Here is a 21357-nt window from a genome sequence, read left to right as displayed (position 1 = left end):
ATAAAAAAGATGACGGGAAATATGAGTGAGTAGACAGTCATATATCAGTTTTTTATATACCTGATGGAGTGAAGGTGTGCTGTCAGCTGACTCCTAAGATTCATGTGCACTATTAAATCACATCAAACTTTGCTCCATTAACATTTTCACTCAACGCCATCTGTGGAATTAGATTATTATGTAATTCTGCTTGTTCTTAATATTTATTAATGCTAATTCTAATGATGTCTTCAAAACAACAGAGATGTAAAACTGATAGCAGGATAAGCTTTTCACCAGTGGTTGGGTATTGATGTGTTAAAATGTACCTTGGCAATGCTTAAAGTCACATTCAAAATCAATTTCTGGCTAATTTGTTTGGGAAAAAAAACAAGATACATACTAGCAGGCACAGAACAACATGGTAAAAACCCCAGGTTACTGTATTACACATAGTCAGTGGATTCAATGGTAAAAAAAAAAACTATTGATTACAGCAGCTTTGAAAATATGGGAATTCAAAATTACCAGCATTTTCACAGCAAATAAATGAGGTACATTCATTTTAAATGTCCTCCAGCTAACACTAGTCGGTAATAAAATTGGGTAAATTTTGCTTACAACACTTTGAGCTGCTAATCTTTTCATTTGAAGTGGAGTATATTACCTATCCCGCAAGAAAGACAAGCAAACCCTGATGAGTAAATCATGCGGCTCATTATCAAGCCAGTGTGGTGCATGAGAATGTCAACAGTTAGTCTTGATCAGTATTCACAGTGCAGTCATTTTGAATGGTCATGGCCACTGGTGGAATAACTGCCTCATTATTCTAGGCACAGAGTGAGTGGGCTGGGCCTCAGTGTCGCACAGCGTCATTAAAGTCAACATCTTTGAGCATAGCAGGCTTGGCCCTGGTTACAGTTACTGCCACGGCCTGTTATCCAGCCACGCTGGAGGGATGCATGCAGTGTTTTCATGTGCCAGTGTTTGCAGATTACTGCCGTGATCTGCAGGCAGGAGGTGCAGTCCTGGGGGCATCGTGCCATCCAGCCGAATACTGACCACCTGCATTGTGAGACACACTGTATATCTCTAAAGATAATGTGGCACAGGCAATCTCTCCCGCCTACAGCTGGGCTTTTGTCCGGTCCTCTAGTGGCAACACAGGCAACAGCACAGACAACCATAGCTTTGCCTAAGCTGCCCTCTGCAGCAGCATGTGCTTGTTTATCACCTCGGAACATATTGTCACCATTCAGTCAAGCCTGGAAAGATGGCAAAAAGAGAAAGAGAGCAGGAAAGAAAGGGAGAAAAAAGACGGAGAAATATAGATGGAGAAAAACAGAGAGCATATGAGAAAGATGGAAAGAGCAGAGGAGGGAAGGGGAGCATCAGAAGATTGGCGAGTGCGTCATGGACGGGAGAGAGACTAATTAAGGAAGGCTGGATTAATTAGGCTTCCAGTCTGCCTGCCTCTCATACTCCCACTGAGCTTCATGCCAGTACAGGACCCAAACCAAGTCCCAATAGCGTGCCCATCTATTGTTCTGCAGATTTCCCGTTCATTCATTGGAATGTGTGTTTTCACTATCAATGCAGGCCACCATGGGGTTTAAGGCTATGCTGTAAAATGGTAAATTACAGCAAACACATAAAAAGGACATAACCTTGCGCTGAATGACTGCGCCTGCTTTTTTGCAAGAAATTTACAGTAGGGCGCATGTGTTTAATGATGCTTACATTTGCAACGCGGTGACATATTCTCTACTTGAGGATATGGCCTTGTTTCAGGTTGTATATATGTTTTGTACAGCAAAACAAATATTGTGTTTATAAGTGTTTTCAGTCTGTAATTGGGAGCTACAAAGTTATTTTTTTTAAACCATGTGAAGCAATCAGCCAGTGCAATCAATCAGAATTTTTTCTATAACTTAGTTTCTGAACTGTGAAAATAAACTATAATAAAACCCACAAAAAACAAGTCAATTACAAACACTCTGAGTTTTTCTTTTGCAGTGGATGCACTCCAACTGAATTGATATTTGGTATTTATATCATATCATCACACAAAGGGAAAAGGTTGTGGCCTTCACAGAACGAGTTACATCCTCACCTTTGTTTCTTCACCCTCTCAACCTCCCCGACTAAATGATTTCATCACCAGTCTGTCATGACGAAGAGACTAAAGTAGGTGAAGAGGGTTCTTAGTGTTGGACAGATAACATAAAGCTCCAGCACCATATTCAAGGCAGTTCTTTCAATGGCTCTTTGCTTCTTCTGCGTGATCAACATGGAGTGAAAAGGCTTAACAGATGATGAGAGATCAGTGTCTTCAATTCAATTTCAACAAAAACAGTCAAACAGGCAAAGTGACCCCTTTACTCAGTGTTCAAATTAAGGCAGCAGCTCAGCTGCCACAAATAAGACCAGAGACCCGCTGAAATCAATATTGGAATTATGAGTGGGCTGGGGGCGGTGATAATTATTGAGCTACTAATTATATTAATACTCATGTAATGGTGGATATTTAGAGATACAACTACAATTCAGCTCTAGTCATCATCCACAACAATTAACAAAAGTTGCTATTGCCAAATATTTTGCATTCAAGCGACTTTAATTTTTCTAGTGAGCTTCTATGCTTCTATATTTTTAATAGATTTTGAATAGAGAGGGCATGCAGAAATTGCCTCTATATTTTCTGGTTTTACAAATAAGTCAAATGCAAATAATTTTACCCAAAAGCTCCCGACCTCTGCTGTTGATGACAGAAATCCCCCCATCCAGAATATAATTCAAACCAGCCTCCAGCTCTCCTTCACCTAATATCCTCAGCCTGCGTCTAGGGTGGAATATGATGGGATGAATATTTATTGTGGGTCTTGGCTTTGATGGGCCATGTGGAAAGGTTGGGGAAAAACAAAGTGGGGAAAAGCTGGTGTCGCCATTTCTGGCCTGATTGACGCTCCAGCTTGCAGCGAGTAATTCATTCTGAGAGGGAGGCACAAGTGCCCCTGCTCCTTCTCCCAGCACAAGTTTATGATAATCCTAATAAATTATGATGCGCTGCACAGACATTAAAAACTCTGATTGGCACTAAATCAAACAGGCTGTGCCTCTCAGGTCAGAGAGCTGAGAGAGTGACTGTTTGCGCTCTTCTCTGCTCTCCCTTCCAACTATCAATTTCGCCCTGTCCTCAAATTCAACATCACTCCAGGTCCACCTACCCATTTCTCTTTCTGCTCTTTCTGCTTTTGTCTACCTCTAGCTTTGTCTCAACTTGTAATTTTCCATTGCTTTTTCTGTGCCCTTTCTGTACCACACCTTCCTTTGCTGCTCACTTGATAAATTTCGGTGACAGCGAAAAATGTCCCCCCAACCAAGTCTGAGAAATGAAGTAAGGTCCCTGATCCCCCGGGAGTATGTGTTACTGTACTTTTCATGTATTTGTCACGATTCCCCGCACTGCTCTCTATGTATTTTTATCCTTTTTGTAGGTGATTTAATTCACAGTTGAATGGATAACCAGATTGACACCCACCACTTTAATCTCACTTGAGCACCCATACACACTACACAGATTATTCTACCTTCATCAACTATAACGGTCATAGGTCCAACACATCAATTTGTTAAACCAAATCTGGTTAGACTGATGTTGATTACTGCCCTGTACTGGCCCTTATTATGAGGAAATCGAAAAAAACGCCACCCGCCTTGATTAAAAAGAGAGGGGGAAAAAAAATCAGTTTAACTGTTAATTTGTGGACACTTTAGAAAAATATGGGAATGCAGAATTTCATTAGCATGGGTCAAGTACAAAACTACTCCAGTAATCATCTTCCGCTCTGAAAATAGAACACTGATAATAGTTGGAATCTTTCTTTAAGAAAGCAGGGGCTCGGTTATGCCACCGTAGCGGAGCCGCATTGACAAATCCACCACGTATTCACTACACAAGTGAACGATTCAATAGATCAGAGCAGAATTGAAGGAGAATGACTGAGGTGAATAAAATGAACTGTTTGCATTGATTGTGATGCACTTTGGTACCCACTTTAAATGTCCACATTATAAACAGAATAACCACCCATTTAATAAGAGCAACCACTAAATCAAATTCTCTGATGAATGTTTTAACGCCGAGGGTGGTGACCCCATCCATTCACAGACAGACTGCTTGTTAATGGTTATAATCAACGGGGTGGATCGTATCTCAAAGGATGCATATCAGGTGCGATGAATGAATGAAGCAAATGTCACACCGCAGATGAAAACGGCAATCCCTCGATAGTTTCACCTGCTGGATCCACTTTGCACGTTAGATGAAGGAGAGACAGGTCAAAGAACAGTGGGGACATGCAAAATGCTAAATCAAGGGTGCGAGATTATATTCATTATTGATTTATGTGAACCGTCCAAAAAGATATTCAATTTACATTCATATAAATAGAAAGCAGCAAATACTCTGCTGAAACAGTTGTGGAGAAGCTAGAATCGTTAGACGTTAGAAAGCATGGAAGATGCTTGTTGTGAATGATTACCTGAGGGGATTCTTTTGTTTTTTTTTGGAATTTGTGAACAATGAGCAATCCAAGAACTTTAATGAAAAGCACAAATAGCACTTTTAACTGCACACAGTCTTTCACTGTATGAGTCAGCTCGAGGAGATGACATGGAGATCAATGTCTATCTTTATATTTAACAGTTTTAATTATTTATTTTTTATATGTGCACTAAACTGACTAAACCTCACAGATGGTGCATGATTCATGAGTAACTAGTACACAGAAGACATGACACACTTAAAGCTCTTCCTTAGGATGATTATAAAGACAGTGAGGGGAAAGTACTGCAACATTACTAAATATCTGATGTCCCGTAGACCCAGACACTCAGGGATCCCAAAATCACTATGGCAATTAGTTTAGTTATCTAATTACTTGTAGATTTCTTTGGTAATATAAGCCACTTAAGCCCAATTTAAACTAAATTAACAAGGGTCTTAGGGCTCCTGAATTTGTTTTTGATGTGTATCTAAGGATATTGGAACAAAAAGTAACAGGTGCCCGTGATTTATAACAAGACACAAGGCTCAGGTGGGTTTTGTCCTCCTCCCAATTTCATCTTTTTATGATCATCATTATCTGCTATCTTTTTCACGTTTCAAGGTGCAGTCGATGGATACGGAGAGGGGTCGAGGTCCCTAAGTAGCCTCACAAGCTCCATGGCACAATCAATCCCCAACGTACCCATTGTCAGTTTCGTCAATACAGAACTTTTATTACCTTGCTAATCCAATCGATGAGAGGGACCATTATATTTTACAGTGAAAGATAGCCTCCAAATATATGACATTTGTTATGAGGAGCATGTTGCATTGAAGGGCAGATATGGTTCAAATAAGTAGTGGTTGAGCAATAACAGTCAATTGTCACCCCTCTCTCTTTTTCTTCTCATACATCTTGGGATATCTTTTTGTTTATGCTGGAATTCCATGCATGAAAAAAGTGACGCACAGCTTGGAACTTCTTCCTAGAGCATATGTTTATGTTATTTGCAGCATGGACATGTGAGGCTAGAATACTCAGTTGAAGCCGTGGGAGAACTGAATTCATCAATCATGAGAGGTGAACATTTTCCTGCGGTAGAAGACAACCAACCGGCATCGGGCTGACGCAGTGAGGCCACAGAGTGGGATGCTGGAGGTTGACAGAGACAGGTAATTAACTGAAAATAATATATGCTTGACACAGAAGAGAAAATGGCTTAAAAAGGAATACGAGACACAACGAAATGAATCCTCCGAGAATAGCTTAACTGGGGAGATGAAGGTTACTTTGTATAACGGCATGAGTGGATGCAACACATGCAGCCAGCCTGCCTCCGACACCTACACGCTGGAGAAGGATCAAACTTGAAAGCCATGGGAAATTTCATTAGATTTACAACATCAATATATTTCACTCACCCACACCCCTTCATGTGAGTTCTTTATATATACGGCATAAAGGCCTGGCAGCACATCACAGCTGCAGCGGAAATTTGATGTCTGATTGCTTGTGCCACATGCGATAGTACTCTTACTGGAACGGTGTAACTTGTTGAAGCGTTACGGTAGGCATCCTCGCCTAGTGTACATGCCCTCTGATGTGAATAATGTATGTAACATGATTTGAATGAACGGAATTTGAAACTGAGATAAGCAAATCCATGTGTGTTAATTTAAATGTCTTTAATCGGTGAGAATCTCTCCATGAGCTCAAGAAACAAAACCACGCACCACAAAGACTGTAATTGAACTATGTGATAAATTCACCCATGAAGCTGTGATATTCTGACTAAAACTAGTTCATGCTTCATTGTTTTCAATAAATTGAAAGTGTCCCGCTGTAGTTTTCCATCATTATGTGATGATGATGCCTAACAAGAAGCCGCCTTAATGGAAATTCCCATTCTGCACACCATTTTGTGTATTCTATGTACGTGGCATGACAATAAGCTATTACTGCAGCTAATCGACTGTCAATTGACTCTTTTCAATTAATCATCTAATAGATGAAAATGAACAATATCTCTAATGCTTCAGAAATTACATTACTGACAAGGAAGAATGCATTCATCTGGCTATGTAGTGAAGAGTTTGTCATTTTAACTAAAGCAGCTTCTGTGTTATTTACACTGACCCACAGTGTCGGTCTTATTTTTCAGTCCAAGTTGCATAATTAATCAAACAAGTTTGACACAGTTTCGATCAAACGTGCCCTTTAACTTTGAGGACACGCACACTATCCTTGGTGGATAGCAGTTTTGATCTGACCACTGAGGAAAACATGCCAATCTGCTGGGCCTTGCCTCAGACTTATTACCTTACTTCAAAAAAATAAAATAATTTAAAAAGAAAGCTTTGAGCCATCACCGATCAGAGGATGGACAGCTGTCTGCGGACAAAGCCTGTGTGTCTTTGTGGACGGACGCCTGCCAATCTATCTGTCGAGTGGAGATGACTGCCCGATTTCTCTGGCTTTCTAACTGCGTCTCCTGTCCGCCTGTCGACTGCTCCATCCTGTCGAACGTGCCTCTCTTGCCAGGTTCACTAGCCTACCAGTCTTACTCCACTTCAACCCTGAGTGCCAGTCCATCTTTTCTGCCTGTTGAGTTTGCTGAACAGGATGACCTAAATGCTGTCAGTACCAATAAACTCACAAACATGTCCTCGGCTCAGGGAGGAAGGGGCAATTCCTGGCTTGGCTGATTAGACCAGTGCTCAGGTTCGCTTTGGGCAGAGGTTCACTGGCATTCCAAATACTAACATTATAATTCCGTCCTGTGAATATTCGCTCCATCTCCTGTTTGCATCAGCAGAAGCCAGGACGACAGATGAATATAAAGCCTGTGTTTTCTGCTTTAGTGTGATCTCCTGGCAGGCTTATAGAAACACTGATGCACTCATTTTTGGAAATGGTAACATCTTTATTCTAGCAATGTTCCATCATCGTGTGTTGCATGATATAAGATCAGACTATGAACTGCATTGCACATTGTTTGTGACTGCTGTGCTCAATATAATACTTACTACCTACATATATGTTGGCCACCGGTGACCTCATTTACTATAGGTAAGGTAGCTACCCTCAATAAACAGTCAATATAAAGATGGATGTTTCCACATTGTAACAGTTGCAAGAAATTGAAGGGGGGTTGTTAATCAAGCACACTGTGTACAGTCCATGCCCACACAGTGGAAGAGGTGTAATCACTTGAAAACACCTAAGGGGATGTCTTAAAGGTACAAAACAGGGGTTATCAGAGTATCAGGACCCCCACAAGCCCCCAAGATGATTAATGGGTTAGGAAGCTAGAACACAACAATGGTCTACTACACAAAATGTTGTGTTTATTCTCCATTTCTTCATCTGCTTCTTTCTTGTGGAATACTTAATCATTTCATATAAAATAAACAAGAGACATGAACATCATTAGAAAGATGAGTTAATTTTTGCTTTACTTCAGTGGGGCAAAAATAAAAGCCGAAAAATAGCCAGATAGCCACAGGCACCTATTTAGAAACAGATCTTAATACTCTGTACCCCAACAGAGAACTGCAAAAACAAGGTATCTTTCTCTTTTTGGAGAGTATTTCTCTTAATTACAGTAGTTAGTTAATTGGGACGAGCAGTAGAAAAAGATAAAAACACTTCCTAGAAGAAATGAATTGAGAGTTTCATTCCTTGAAAGATGCAGCTTCTAATTCTGAGAAAGTTTCTTGACACTAGGCCCTCTGAAACCTATTAAATAGAAATATAAAATTGAGTTTGGAAAGCTAAAATATTTTCATCTGACAGCAGCGTTATGCAAGGATGACAGGCTAATTATACTTGACTCATTGTCAATTCATTAAATAGCACATCATTTCCCGGTAAGAGTGAACAAGTCTGTGCAACTTCAGCAGAAGTGCTTCATTCAACAGTGAGTGTTCCTAAAGTTTTAGAAAAAAAAAGTGATTAAAATGTCTATCATAGGGATGGCTTGGTCTTTTACCTCTACATTTATAGCACTCCAGGCCTGAGCAGATGTACTACTGCAGGTATTTAGCGCCGTACTTAGGTGCAGGACCACGATGACTCATCTCCATCTTTGCTCATACTTGCTAATTTACAAGAATTTGAATTTTATGACCAATGAGCAAGGTGATAGTGAGGGTGTTAAGCCTCACTGAAAATGATCATATATAACAGTAGTAAAATAATGCATCACTGTGCTGGACCCACATTAACATGCTCTAACCTTCCACATTTGCCATGTAGTTAATATTAAAAACAAAACACAGACAATTATATGAAAACAAGAGGGTTGTTTTGTTAATGCCTTTTCAAATCACCAAAAATCTCCTCCTAATGAAGTCTTTTTGTGGCTGTAATTGAGAGCTAAAAACTCATATTTCCCAAATTTGCTTTATTCCATCTTGTCTTAAGATACAAACAGAAATATATAGAAAATCCTTTAAGCTATAAAGAAGATCATTCCTACTGGGGAAAGAAATGCTGAAGCTCTTACTCCACTAGCAGATTGTTTTCATTTAAAGAATAATGGAGATTTTGATTTAGAAAAAAAAAGAAAAAAAGACTTTGGCTCTATCCTTGCTGCACCTCTGCTAAAAAGCCTCTCTTATATTGAGTTTTGTATTACATGCTGCATTGAATCTCTCTGTGTAGAATAGCTGTAGATTAGATGCTAGTTTAGAAGAGAGATTTTTTGATAGCTTCTGCTGTAAGTAAATCCTGTGTCAAAAACGAGAAGACAGCAGAACACCGATCACTCTGGGTCACAACTCCTACATGATGTTGCTCTTTCGTTTTGCTCTGTGTCAGTAATCTGCCATTTTTCAAAGAACCTAATTTGTAAAAGCATGGAAGTTTTGTTTCCCTCTCCATTTATATGCAGTTTCAATATCCCGTTCTAGTCTTCTCATCCATATGGAGGACTGGATAGAAACCGTGTAGAGAAGCAGTAATTGTATCAGTAAGTAGTGAAGCAAGTAAGAGGTAGTAAAACAGTCTAGAGACCTCTGTGAAACAAATGATGCGCAGCTTTGAAAGATGGCTTTGAAAGTAAACAGACCAATGGGGGTGGGGGGTGGGGGGGATAATAAGTGCTGAGCGAGTAGATACAAAGTAAGAACAGCAGATGCAAATTGTAAGAGATTTTTAAATGAGTATTTCCGACAATAAGAAAAGATCAGGAAGCTTAGCATTAATGATGCATTTGGGTTGCATTGTGAAAACTAGGAGGAAAAGAAAAAAGTGTCTTGCCTCTTTTTCCAGGTAATGTAATTGCTATATTGGTGATCTAACACCCTCATTAAGCATGGATCAAACAGCAGTGCAGAAAGCAGCGGCATGGAACCAGAGTGTGAAACAGACAGGATTAGCGGATGAGAGAGATGTTCTCTGACGCGCAGTGCATGTTTGAAGTCTCCCACATGGCTAATTGTCGACTGAAGACACTAGCATTGAGAAGTTCAGCCTCCCTACTGAATTACAGATAGCTTACTTGCCCTTGGCTAGCCTCCCAGTGTTTGTGTTGATTTTTTCTGAGCAATTAACAATCTGACACCATGACCTTGGACTGTGGAGAGAGGGAGAGAGACACAGGGAGAAAGAGAGAAAGAGAGAGATAGACAGAGCCCAAGAGAGAGAGAGAGAGAGAGAGCCTCATACCTCAAGAAGTAGCTATGTTAAAATACAGCAGGACATATTATAAGGTTACATATTTACCAATTTATTTTGATACCTACAAAAGTATCAATTTGAACCTTTGATAAAGTAATCCCTCAAATCCTACCACATGCTTTCTAAATTGATATATCTATACTGTTGGCAAAACTGCAAAAATAGACTTAAACAGGCCAGGATTTCCCCGGAAGAAAGTCAGTTTAATTATTAAACTTGGCCTCCATACTATGGATATAAATATAGCAAGCAGACAAAGCAGGGGTGCATATCTCATTGTGAGACCATCCTCTCCAGAAAATCAACACCACTGTGCAGGATTGATCTTACAGCAGATAATAGTAGCATAACATTATACTGCTACAAAAGGTCTTTGGGGTGACGTTTGGGTGATCAGTGGATTGCAAAATACATGTGACTCCAACATTAAACCTAATCATAACACTAGTTTCTTTTAAGGATGAATGCAATCTTACCCTAACCGCAACCAAGTAGTGTTTAGTCATTAAAGGCACAATATGTAATTTCTGTCAGTGGGGTTTTCACAATAGAAACAACAACAAAAGACGGTGTGTGATGGTGTTGTGTAGCAGCATGAGGATCACAGGGGTTGTCTATAGTGTTAAATAACGATCATTCACTTCAATGCAGTCACTTTCTCCCCATTAGGATAACTCCAGTGTTCACTGTTCAGCAATTATCTGCAGAGGTCTCCTCCTCTAGAAAATAAAGGACCTGGTGAATAAAACTGGTATAAACACTAAACAAAGCAGTTTCAGGTTAAAAATCTGTGTTTCTATGGCGTTGTTTGGCATACAGGGGGCGCTCAAAGGGGCTGCAAGATGAGCTCCCGCCAACGTTTGCTAAGCTTGTTTCTTGGATAACTTAAGTTCAATGTGCTCAGGAGGTTTTTACTGAGAGCCAACCTATCTGCAGAGGTCTCATCATTTCCGATATGCGGATGACAACCAGTAAAAACAGTGAATAGAGAAGTTTCACAACAAAATTCAATGTTTCTCTGATGTTATTGGGTGGTCACAGGAGGTTTTGCAGGGGCTTTGTGTGAGCCAAGCAGCCATGAAGGTTAGCACAGCTTATCTCTCTGATAACTTAAGATCCTGACATCCGATGACTAAAATCCTTCATCCGGTTAAAAGATGTACTTAACGACCAAGGTCTAAAATATATATCTATATATAAATTACGGATTTCTCTAGGTTTGAAAATTGTTGATTGTTTGTTGTTCACAACTCAACATTTTTAGACGTTTTAATGCAAAATAGTTTCATATTAAGAGCTTTGGTATGTTTTAGTTTTAGTTACCTACTTTTGTGCTGTGTGCCATGTAGGGCTGGGTATCGTTTAAAGAAATATGATACCAGTACCAATCCAACTACCCTTAAAGTGACACCAATACTAATTGAGTATTTTCTAGCTCTGCATGCAATAGGGATTGATTGCAGGTATTGTTTGACAGGATACATATTGATACTACTTTGTATCGATTTATTTCGGTCCATACCTTGAAAGTATTGAATACCCATACTCAGCCGTAGTGCCAAGAAAGAAAACACAGGTAGAGTTGGAGGTCATCAGTATGTTGAGGCATCCAGTGCAGATGATTAGGGCTACAACTAGCAATTATTTTCATAATGGACTTATCTAATGTTAATCACTGAGTCTATACATGTAAGATAATAGTAAAAATGGAAATCATAATTCCCATATCCCAAGTTAATCATCTTTAAATTGCTTGTTTAGACCAACAGTTCAAAACACAGAGATTCCAAATGTATAGTATTCTAAACCAGAGAAGAGCTGCAAATCTGCACATTGAAGAAGCTGGAACTGCTTTTCAGAAGTAATTGTTCTCAGGGCTGGGGCATTTGTTTTTGAAAAAATGACTTTAAAAATTAATCCATTGTAGAAATTCTTCTGTCAATCAACTAACTAATTAATTGTCAATCTGTTTCAGCACAACAGATACTGTGTATTACTGTGAGATGTTTTTGTGCGCAATTCCTGAAAGAGAGAAATTCAAGTCAGCAAGCCTTGCAAGGAACATTTGATGATTTACTGCATTAAAGCCGGCAGACAGAACTTGAAGAAGAACTCGATACATTTCTCTCTACGCTGTGGTGAGTTACTATAGTGACAACAATAACAACAACCTCAGCAAGGTGCTGTGTAAGACCTATTCATAAACTTTATTAAAGTGCTGTACATTCAAGGAGAGTAGGTGTAGCATAGTATACAACAACTGTCTAGTTTTTAGCATCAGATGAGTAGGGGTGCCTTTAAAATAGGAACAACATTACATATCTTAAAGGAAACCATATGCAGTGAGAGATTATAGTAAGTGGATGACTGTAGTTTAGAAAAGGTCAGCAGCACTATCAGAAAAAGGGATGAGCAGGTAATGTCAAGAGGGCATGTAGCAGTCCTGCTGGTAGCAGTCATGCTGGCAGCAGTAAGTTTCTGGACTTTCACAAAAGGAAGTCATTAAGTTAGTTTGGTAAGATGAGATAGTGGTGAATTAATTAAGGGTAGCACTACTTGGACTTTGACAGAGCAGTCCTGGTGTATCATCAAAATGCTAATCAAAGTAGAAGATTTGAGGCACTCTATCTGCTTAGTTGACTTGTGTTCAGACAACCAAAGGGGAGGTTGCAACAATGGAGCAGATCTGGATGGAAGACGAAAGAGGTCAAAGGGTGATGATAGGCTTTATAGATGTGATAGACTGAGATGGGAAATATATTAAATGCTAGGAGATGAGGGGAGAGAGGGAAGGAAGAAAAACCCACAAAAATGTTACAAAGGTTGCAGGGTGAGTTAAAAAATGATGGCAAATGATGCTCTGAGACATGAAAAGGTGTGGGTGGCACGAGCAGGTCAAGTTCACTTCCCACATCAGGAGCACAGCTAGAAAGGAAGAGATCAAAGGAAGATAGAAATGAAATGAAAGAAATAATCCTCTCTCTGGACAGGTTGAAGTGACGTAGGAAAATGAGGGGTGCACCATCTTCAGGCAATTTACTAAAAAGGCTGCTAAACTCACATCCATGTCAAGTGGACCTGGGGGCTGATAAAGCAATCATGTGAAGAGGGCCGAGGTGAGTTATATTGATGGCACCGAATCCAAATGAGAGAAATGGTAAGAGTGACACCGGAGGAATAAGCAATTCCCACTCAAGAGAGATGAACAGATCCGAGCTGCTATGGCCTCGAGTCTGAGGAAAGGCACTGTGGCTGCGAGGTGGGGGAGAGTGCAGCAGGTGCTGCTGTGTTCTGCCGAATGATTTATGTCTATGTGAGAGCAACAAAATGTAGAAACAAGATCGGAACACATTCTGAGATGAACTCAGGACTTTGTGGACTGCTGACTGATAGTTCCTGTCTCCCCTCTGCAATGTTTTAAGATGAGACAGAGGGACAGATAAGCCTGAAGTGAATGCATTTTCAAGGATATCTCAAGAAACAAAATGGAGGAGACTGCAGAGACAAAAAAGAAGCTTATGGAAGTGGAAGTCTTCACTCAGTTTCCTCCAGTTGTTTACATATACAATTTGCATGCAATATAGCTTCATAATATGGCTATAGCTACGCAGATTGTTCTATAAGAAACCTGAGGCCAAGAAGTACCAACATTGATGATAACTATGACCTACATGTATAATGAGGTAATTAGAAAATTGCAGACAGCAGGGGAAAGAGTGATAGAGTAAGCCTTAATAAAGTATAGAAAAACTGCCTATGGAAAGTATAATCACATGATGGTAAACCACACCTAGAAGCATAATACTCCATATGCTACTGTAGTTCTCACATATAACTTAAAGTTACAAAAAAAGTTACCTTATGCAATAACATTGTTAATTTGTTCAGCTAATAGCCTGACTGGCATCACTGCATAAGTCAGGAGTGTGTGCCAACTCCCCTTCCTTAACTTGGTCCTTAACCTGTAGGTGATGTGATTAAATTGCTGTTCATGATAGTATTTAAAAATGTATAATAGAAGCCATATATTTTTTCACTTCACTCACACAAAATTTTGAGAATTTTCAAAATTGGAAGCTTCCCATGGGAATTAATGGGAATATATGGGAATTAATGGAAACACACTGGAAATGTACAAAACTGCATGTTAGCCTATAACAGGGAACTTAAATGTAATGAGAAAAAACATCTTGTAGCATACTTGTGGTTGAAACCAGATTCATAAGCTATTTATTTGCCAGAAAAATTTAGTTGTCAAAACTAAATGATTTATTGAAGCCACACATTTGAACCCGAGGACAACATAAAGTCAAGTAGTAAGGTAAATATATTTGATCTATGTTATTAGTTGTACAAGTTTAACTTGGACAATATTAAATCAAAATGTGTGTTGTTGTTCAATGATATAATTAATTAAAGTTCAAATCACACATAGATCAGTCAAAATGTCAGTTGTTTAAATACATTGTATTAGTTTGCATGCATGTCTGCTGACCAATCAAATTGAAATGTTTATATGTTTGTATACAGTTGTCCCATGCAAGTTTTACGGAAATGTATTGAGAAATCTCCGCCCCTTTGCAACCCTACTCTCTCATTTAGCATCTGCCTTTATTCATTGTACATTTAATATATTCCTAGTTCAACTCTTATTATAAAAGAACAAACGCTGATCACTATTCTTCATTTTTTCTGTCAACAATTCCTTCTTATGCTGGCCTGTTGATGAATCACAGATATTTCCAGTACCTTTTATTCATTTATTTTTGTTGAGTTGTGACACTTTACTCTGTAATGTTAATTTCGACCTTGCCCATCTCAGTATGGGTTAATTTGTGCTCTATTTGGCTTACAAGATGAAAGCCTCAGCTAAATTGCCGAGTTCAATCAAGTCAAGGTTAAAAAGGCTAATGATGGATGCAGTGATTTCAATAGTTAACAGCAAGCCCATGTCTAGGTAACACTGATGGATAGGGCTGTGAGGTATTGTGTGTGGGGTCCCTTAAAGTAGAGAAGGGGTGGCACTTTTCATAGGAAACGTTTGTTAGGGCCTCTCTAGACCATGCAACGTGAGTCTGTTGAGAACCCAACTAACATAAATGTGTCCTGGGAATGCCTTTTTTATCCCTTGTAATGTGACATGCTGGATTTCTTCTTTTTTTTGTGCCTTCATGTACTGACTGTATCCCCTCCTCCCTAGCACCATTAATTCCTCGTGATCCTCAGTGCAATAGCCTTTCACTGGTTGTCTTACGTTATATTACTGCTGACATTAACAGTTGTACAGAAAACACAGTATGATGTGGTATCTTAGCTCTCAAATGTAAATTCTGAAGGACCAGTGCACAGCTGGGTGTGAGTTAAGTCTAAGCCCTGAGACAACTTTGTGATTTGGGCAATTTAAGTAAAACTACCAATGAAAATTGACAACTGAAATGTTTTTTTCACATTGAATCTTAGAGGGGCTATGGGGTCCACAGTGAATCTCTCTTTAAAACTCATCTTTAGTGTTACTATCATTATTTTAATTTTAAGGAATATCTGTGATGTCCTTGTACTGGATTTTTACTGGAGTGTTATCATATCTGTACATATTGCTGGCTTGAGCTCATACTATAATGCAAGCGTGTGTTTTGATGGCATGCAATTTGCTTTGTTGGCTTGAAAACAGCATAGCATGTTGGGTTGAGGCCATAAAATATGTGTTGAAGGAGGTCATGCAAAAAGAGCAGAATTTAAATGGAAGGTTGCTTGGCACTGTATATAATGAAGCACAGTCGCTAAAAATCTTTAACTGTACCATCTTCTGCTTTTCCAACTTAACAATACATATAAAGCAGCACTGTAGGCTGAAAGGAGGCAGTCAAAGCCTATATGGAGGAGGAAAAGGAAAAAAAAACAACAACAAAATGGCAGCTATGATATGCAGTTCTTCTTTAAAGTCAAACCAATGTGGGCAACATGCAAGTATTACATATTACCAGGTGACCTGCCTCTAGGAAAGCCAGACAGTCAGTAAAAAAAAAAAATGAAACCTATGTGGAAGATCAAGCCCTCTCCTCCTCTTGCTGTTTAAACCTCTGCATTTATAGTCATTCCTCCAGAGAGAACCTGACAGAAATTCATGCCACTGCAATGCTGAGAGAATCTAGGAGCGAGATTGAGTATGAGTGGGCTGGTAATGTGAAAATATACAGAGTGCTTAACCAAGATATGCCATATGTCTGTTGGGTTAGAGCTACGCAGGGTGGACTACCTGATCATCCAGGCAAGCTTTACTGATCTGTAACCTATAGAGCCCCTCTGGTGACATGGTCAAAAAAAAAAATTTAAATTGTGGCCACAATATAGCTATAACGTGCACACGAAATACGAATTAATAATATTAATATCATTCCTGGACAGCTGAGTAAGCAAATCAATGCAATAGCCCACATCTGGACCAAATTCTGTTCACAGTTTCAGCTTGAAATCATCTTAAAAAGCCTTTTTCACTGATCATCTCCTTTGAAAGTAGCATCATGTCTATCAGACTCTCAGCTGAGGGAATACATAGCTATATGAACCGCAGCGTTTAATGATGCAGTTACAATAGCGCTCACTGTATGTATCATGTTGCCAAGGGAACCTATAGCCTATCAGTGATCAGAATCTAGTTTGTATTGATTTGTAGGTTGTTGTTGCTCTGACTGAACTACTGAATGTGTTGTAGTGTTCTCTGGACATTTGTCCTTCAATAAAATCACAGAAGATTAAAAGTTCACTATATTATTTATCAGTCTGACATTTAACTGCAGATGAAATGTGCTATAATTCCTTTAAACCATTATGTTAACACTGTGATGATGTTTTTATGCTTGGTCCTGATTTGCTGAAGTCCGTTTTATACTGCTATATTACAGCTAATAGAACCCTGATTAGATTGCGCAATCCTTTATTACCACAGATAATATCTGATCAATAAAAATCATTCTACTTTGATTTGCTAGTGATTTCCTAGTGATTTCATAGGACAGTGTCAGCGCTTGAGCACATTATACCCATTTTGTGGCCACAAATTAGTATTTCGTGCACACGTTATACTTATTTTGTGGCCACAAATGAGTATTTTGTGTGCATGTTATAGCTATATTGTGGCCACAATTTAATTATTTTTTTGACCATGTCACAAGAGGGGCTCCGTAGTAACTCCCTGTTACAACTGGGGTAGTTAATCAGTGCTGGGGGATATCATTTCTACAGAAGCCTTGCTTTGCTGTATCTCAGAAAACCTGGGGAAACTCTGCAATGCAATGAAAGGTTTAAACAAAAATGGCACAACATGCCGGGTATACTAGAGTATAGTTGTTAAAAGCAAAAGGAGAAAAGTGGTATTCCCATTGCTGTGTAAATACTGTTTTGAAGAAATTCACATGTCTGTGTACAAAAGATTTCAAAGGATTTCTCCTTTCGGGACTATCAAACACTACTTCTTTCTCTGTGTGTGTGTGTGTGTGTGTGTGTGTGTGTGTGTGTGTGCGCGCGCACATTTCGTGAGTAAAAGTGTGGATGGCCAGTGAAAGTATGCATTTCTTTTTAAGTGTGACTAATCAATGGCACCAGTGAGTAAAGAAGTAACTTGTAGTAAGTCAGGGAAGGGAAAATTCAGACATCAAGTGCTGTTGGGGGACTAGGAACATGAAATATTTTACAACAGCTAAAATAGTCATGTCAAGAAAAGTGTGAAGTCATCATCTCTGGGGATGCTCTATTCAGCGACAGCTCTCTATTAGCATTCGTATCTAGTGTCCAGGAGTGAATCTTTCCACCATTCAGCTAAACTCCCTACACAAAACTGCTCATCAAAAACTGAATAGCAGTAGAGCAAACACAAAGCCTGTGATATGCAAGCAAAGAGAAAAAAAGCAAACAAGTACCTAAACTAGCACAAACGTCTTATCACAAACAACATAACTTAAGTTTAAGATTATGCAGAGTAGGAAATGTAATCAGTCTCATTTATCTCTATGTCTGTACAATTCTGCTGCAAAACAAACATTTGCGTCTCAGCTGAGATTAAGGTTTAAGCGAATATATAAAGACCCATCTGAAAACAAGAGATATCTTGTTATGCACAAAGTGGTGCTAAAACCATCTCTGATCCATTCGATAATAATCCATGGGCACACATTATTCTCTGAACCTGCTGTGTGAGGCTAAGTAATCAAGCAGCAGATTTTTCATCTATCAAAGCATTGTAAATAATTACCTCTGGTTGCCTTGCTGTGGACATAGTTTTGTTTAGGAGTGGCGGTGGTGTGGGTCATACCTCGCATTCTCTGGAGCCTGAGATGGTATAGGTGCAGGGTCCGGTCCCATTTACAAGCACATCCATGGCCTCAGAATTGGTGGGCTTGTAGTCCACATAGTACTCCTGCAGAGGAGAGCTCAGGGTGCGCTCCGTCTCTCTTGCTTTCTTGCGGCGTTTGCGGGCTGCTGCCGAATGCTCCTGCAGCTGCTTCACACTGCTAGGATAGCGCTTCCAAGACACGTAGATTACCAACAGGATCATTGCAACAGATAGAAAAAGGGCAACGCTTCCAGCCACAATCTTATGGAAGGACACGGGCTCCAATTCCTGCTCTGGGGGAAGGGCCACAGGTGGGGTAACAGCTGAGGAAGTGGGGCCTCTGATAGAACCCTCTCCTCTTTTTCCAGAACCAGTAGGTGAAGCCAGAATTGCCGGGTGATGGTCAGTCATCATGGGGGTGTTGGATGGGGTTGGAGGAATACTCACAGTGAGTGTTGTCACTTGGTTTGATTGACAAACACCAAAAGCTTCAACAGCATCCATCACTTTCTCACCCTGGGCTTTCTTTGGGGAGGCACAGATCATGGCGGTTTCCTTTGCCCCTCTGAAGTTTCTCAACCAGGCCACCAGAGGACAGATGGCAGGGCCACAGTCCCATACATTCCCAGCTAAGCTAATAGTAGTCAAAGAGATCCAGGCATCCACCACCTCTTGGGAGACATTGGTCAGTTTGTTGGAGTCCAGATTGAGAGTCTGTAGGTTGGGCAGGCATTGGTAAACTACAGCATCTACTTCTGTTAGATCATTCCCAGACAGATCCAGTTTCTGGATGGAGGCCCAGGTCCAGGTCAGGCCCTGGTTCATTGAACGAATGCGATTCCACTGCAGGTAAAGTGCCCGCAGATTGTACAGACGAGGAAAGTGAGAGAAATTGATCTTTGAGAACTGGTTATGCTCCAGATGCAGCTCAGTGAGCTTGACTAGGCCTGAAAAAGCATTCCGGGTGATACTGCGTAGGCGGTTGTAACCCAGATCCAAGAACTCAAGATTTCTGCAATCTTGGAACAGACGGACTGGGATCGTTTTTAGAGAGTTTGACCGTATATGAAGGCTGAGAAGCTTCCTCAGGCCCTGGAACTGCCCAGGCTGCAAGGCTTGCAGTTTGTTGTATGACAGGTCCAGGTTACGCAAATTAGGGACTGGGTGGAATGTGGTGTTGTGGAGTGATGTGATTTTGTTGGAGCTCAGGATTAGCTCTTTGAGCCTGCGAACTCCCTGGAAGGCCATTCCATCCACAGATGCAATGTAATTGTGGTCCAAGTAGAGCCAGATGAGATGGTTGAGACCAACAAACTGGCCTGCACGAAGACTGGCAAGGCTGTTGTACCGTAAAGACAGGCCTTCACATCCTCCAGAAAGGTTCTTGGGGACATCACGAAAGGCGCTTGACTCACAGTAGACAATTTTTCCATCACAACGACAGCTCTTGGGGCATGGGCGCTCACTCAGAGATGGATTTGCCGCCAGCCACACCTGCATCAGGAGTTGGACCACTAGCCAGCGACGCCGCAGAGCAGAGCCTATAGGAAAGGGAAGAGACAAAAAGAAAAAGCTTTAATCAGATGAGCTTATTACAAAATCAAAAAGTATTTATAATTGTTGTTTGGTACACAACTGCATGCTATACACTGAGTGGATTACTGTTTTATTTGTTTCCAATTTGGGGAATTATGATGTTCAACAATCTATATGTTGTTTTTTATAAGTTTTTTTTTATCTTAAGATGAAAACAGAGTTTTGCTTATAATTACTGAAGAGGTACCCTGAGGCAAATATCATGCACCATATCTGTGCATCTACATGTGTATGGTTTTCGTCTAATCATCAGGTAATAATACTACAGTGTACATGTTTGTGTTTGTTAGCTTATATTCAGTGTAATGATTAATGTGTGTGCATCTGAATAGGAAGGACACTATCCTCTCAAAGTCACGAAACAACACAACTGAGCTGTGAAAGTGAAGGAAATTATAAATAGCTGCTGTTATATCCTGAAGGAAGGAAGATATTTTCACACTCATAATTGATGTGAAGATGACAGAACTTTTAAAGCAGGCCTTGTCTTCACGCCCTTTTTTTTCACCCTCAAAAATGGTTGGACTTTCACCCCCCTTTGACAAATAGAGATCTCTCCTATACCATTGTAGCAGTTCAGTAGTTGCTCCTTCTACCATCATTCAGAATCAGAGTCTTATTCATTCATGCAATTTCCAGATTTCAGACCCTTCATACCAGTTCCCTAGCCTTTGCCTGTATCCAAAGCTGTCAGATTCATCCATTAAATGTCCAGATATACCATGCCCTTTCTGATCCATCCTTTTATTACTCACTCCCTTACCTCAATGGATACAGCTATGGTGTAGAGTGTAGTTTTTACTTTCAGTCTCCAAGGTTGTCACATCCAGTGCTAACCCCTCTGGCTCATACTGACCTATGTACACCATCTCTACAACACACCTACAGATATGTCTATATTACATTGCATATTTTGTGAAGAGAATGCACTTAACAATAATTCATCAGACCTGATGCCATCCAACCTGTCAGCATCTAGATATCTCTGCAACACACAGTGAGACATCTATTTAAGTTTTTGTAATGTAAATGTAGTCAAATAAAGTTAAGTCCTCTTGCTGCATATATGTAAAGACCAATCACATCTGTATCAGCAAAAGTACAACTCATGAGCTTAGTTTGTGCTATAAGATTCAAGTCTGGAAGACATAGAAAAAACAGCATGTGGATATAAATGATAGGAAGCCATCACTCCCCAACGATTCCAAATGTAATTAAGAT

At 39.9% G+C, this 21357-nt stretch overlaps 1 protein-coding gene across 1 annotated transcript in view; it reads right to left on the bottom strand.

The window, feature by feature from the left end:
* The window catches only part of LOC128380680 (leucine-rich repeat transmembrane neuronal protein 4), a 96918-nt gene extending 75913 nt beyond the window's left edge, over nt 1-21005 (bottom strand). Inside the window, exons 1-2 of the mRNA XM_053340547.1 lie at nt 20939-21005; nt 18520-20081 (exon numbers count right to left, since the gene is read on the bottom strand). Of these exons, the coding sequence (XP_053196522.1) occupies nt 18520-20081; nt 20939-21005 (1629 nt within the window). The remainder of the gene's footprint in view (nt 1-18519; nt 20082-20938) is intronic.
* Between the last annotated feature and the right edge of the window lie 352 nt (nt 21006-21357).

The sequence above is a fragment of the Scomber japonicus genome, chromosome 19 (genome assembly GCF_027409825.1).
Source record: "Scomber japonicus isolate fScoJap1 chromosome 19, fScoJap1.pri, whole genome shotgun sequence".
Taxonomy (NCBI): domain Eukaryota; kingdom Metazoa; phylum Chordata; class Actinopteri; order Scombriformes; family Scombridae; genus Scomber; species Scomber japonicus.
This window is presented reverse-complemented; position numbering and strand designations above follow the sequence as displayed.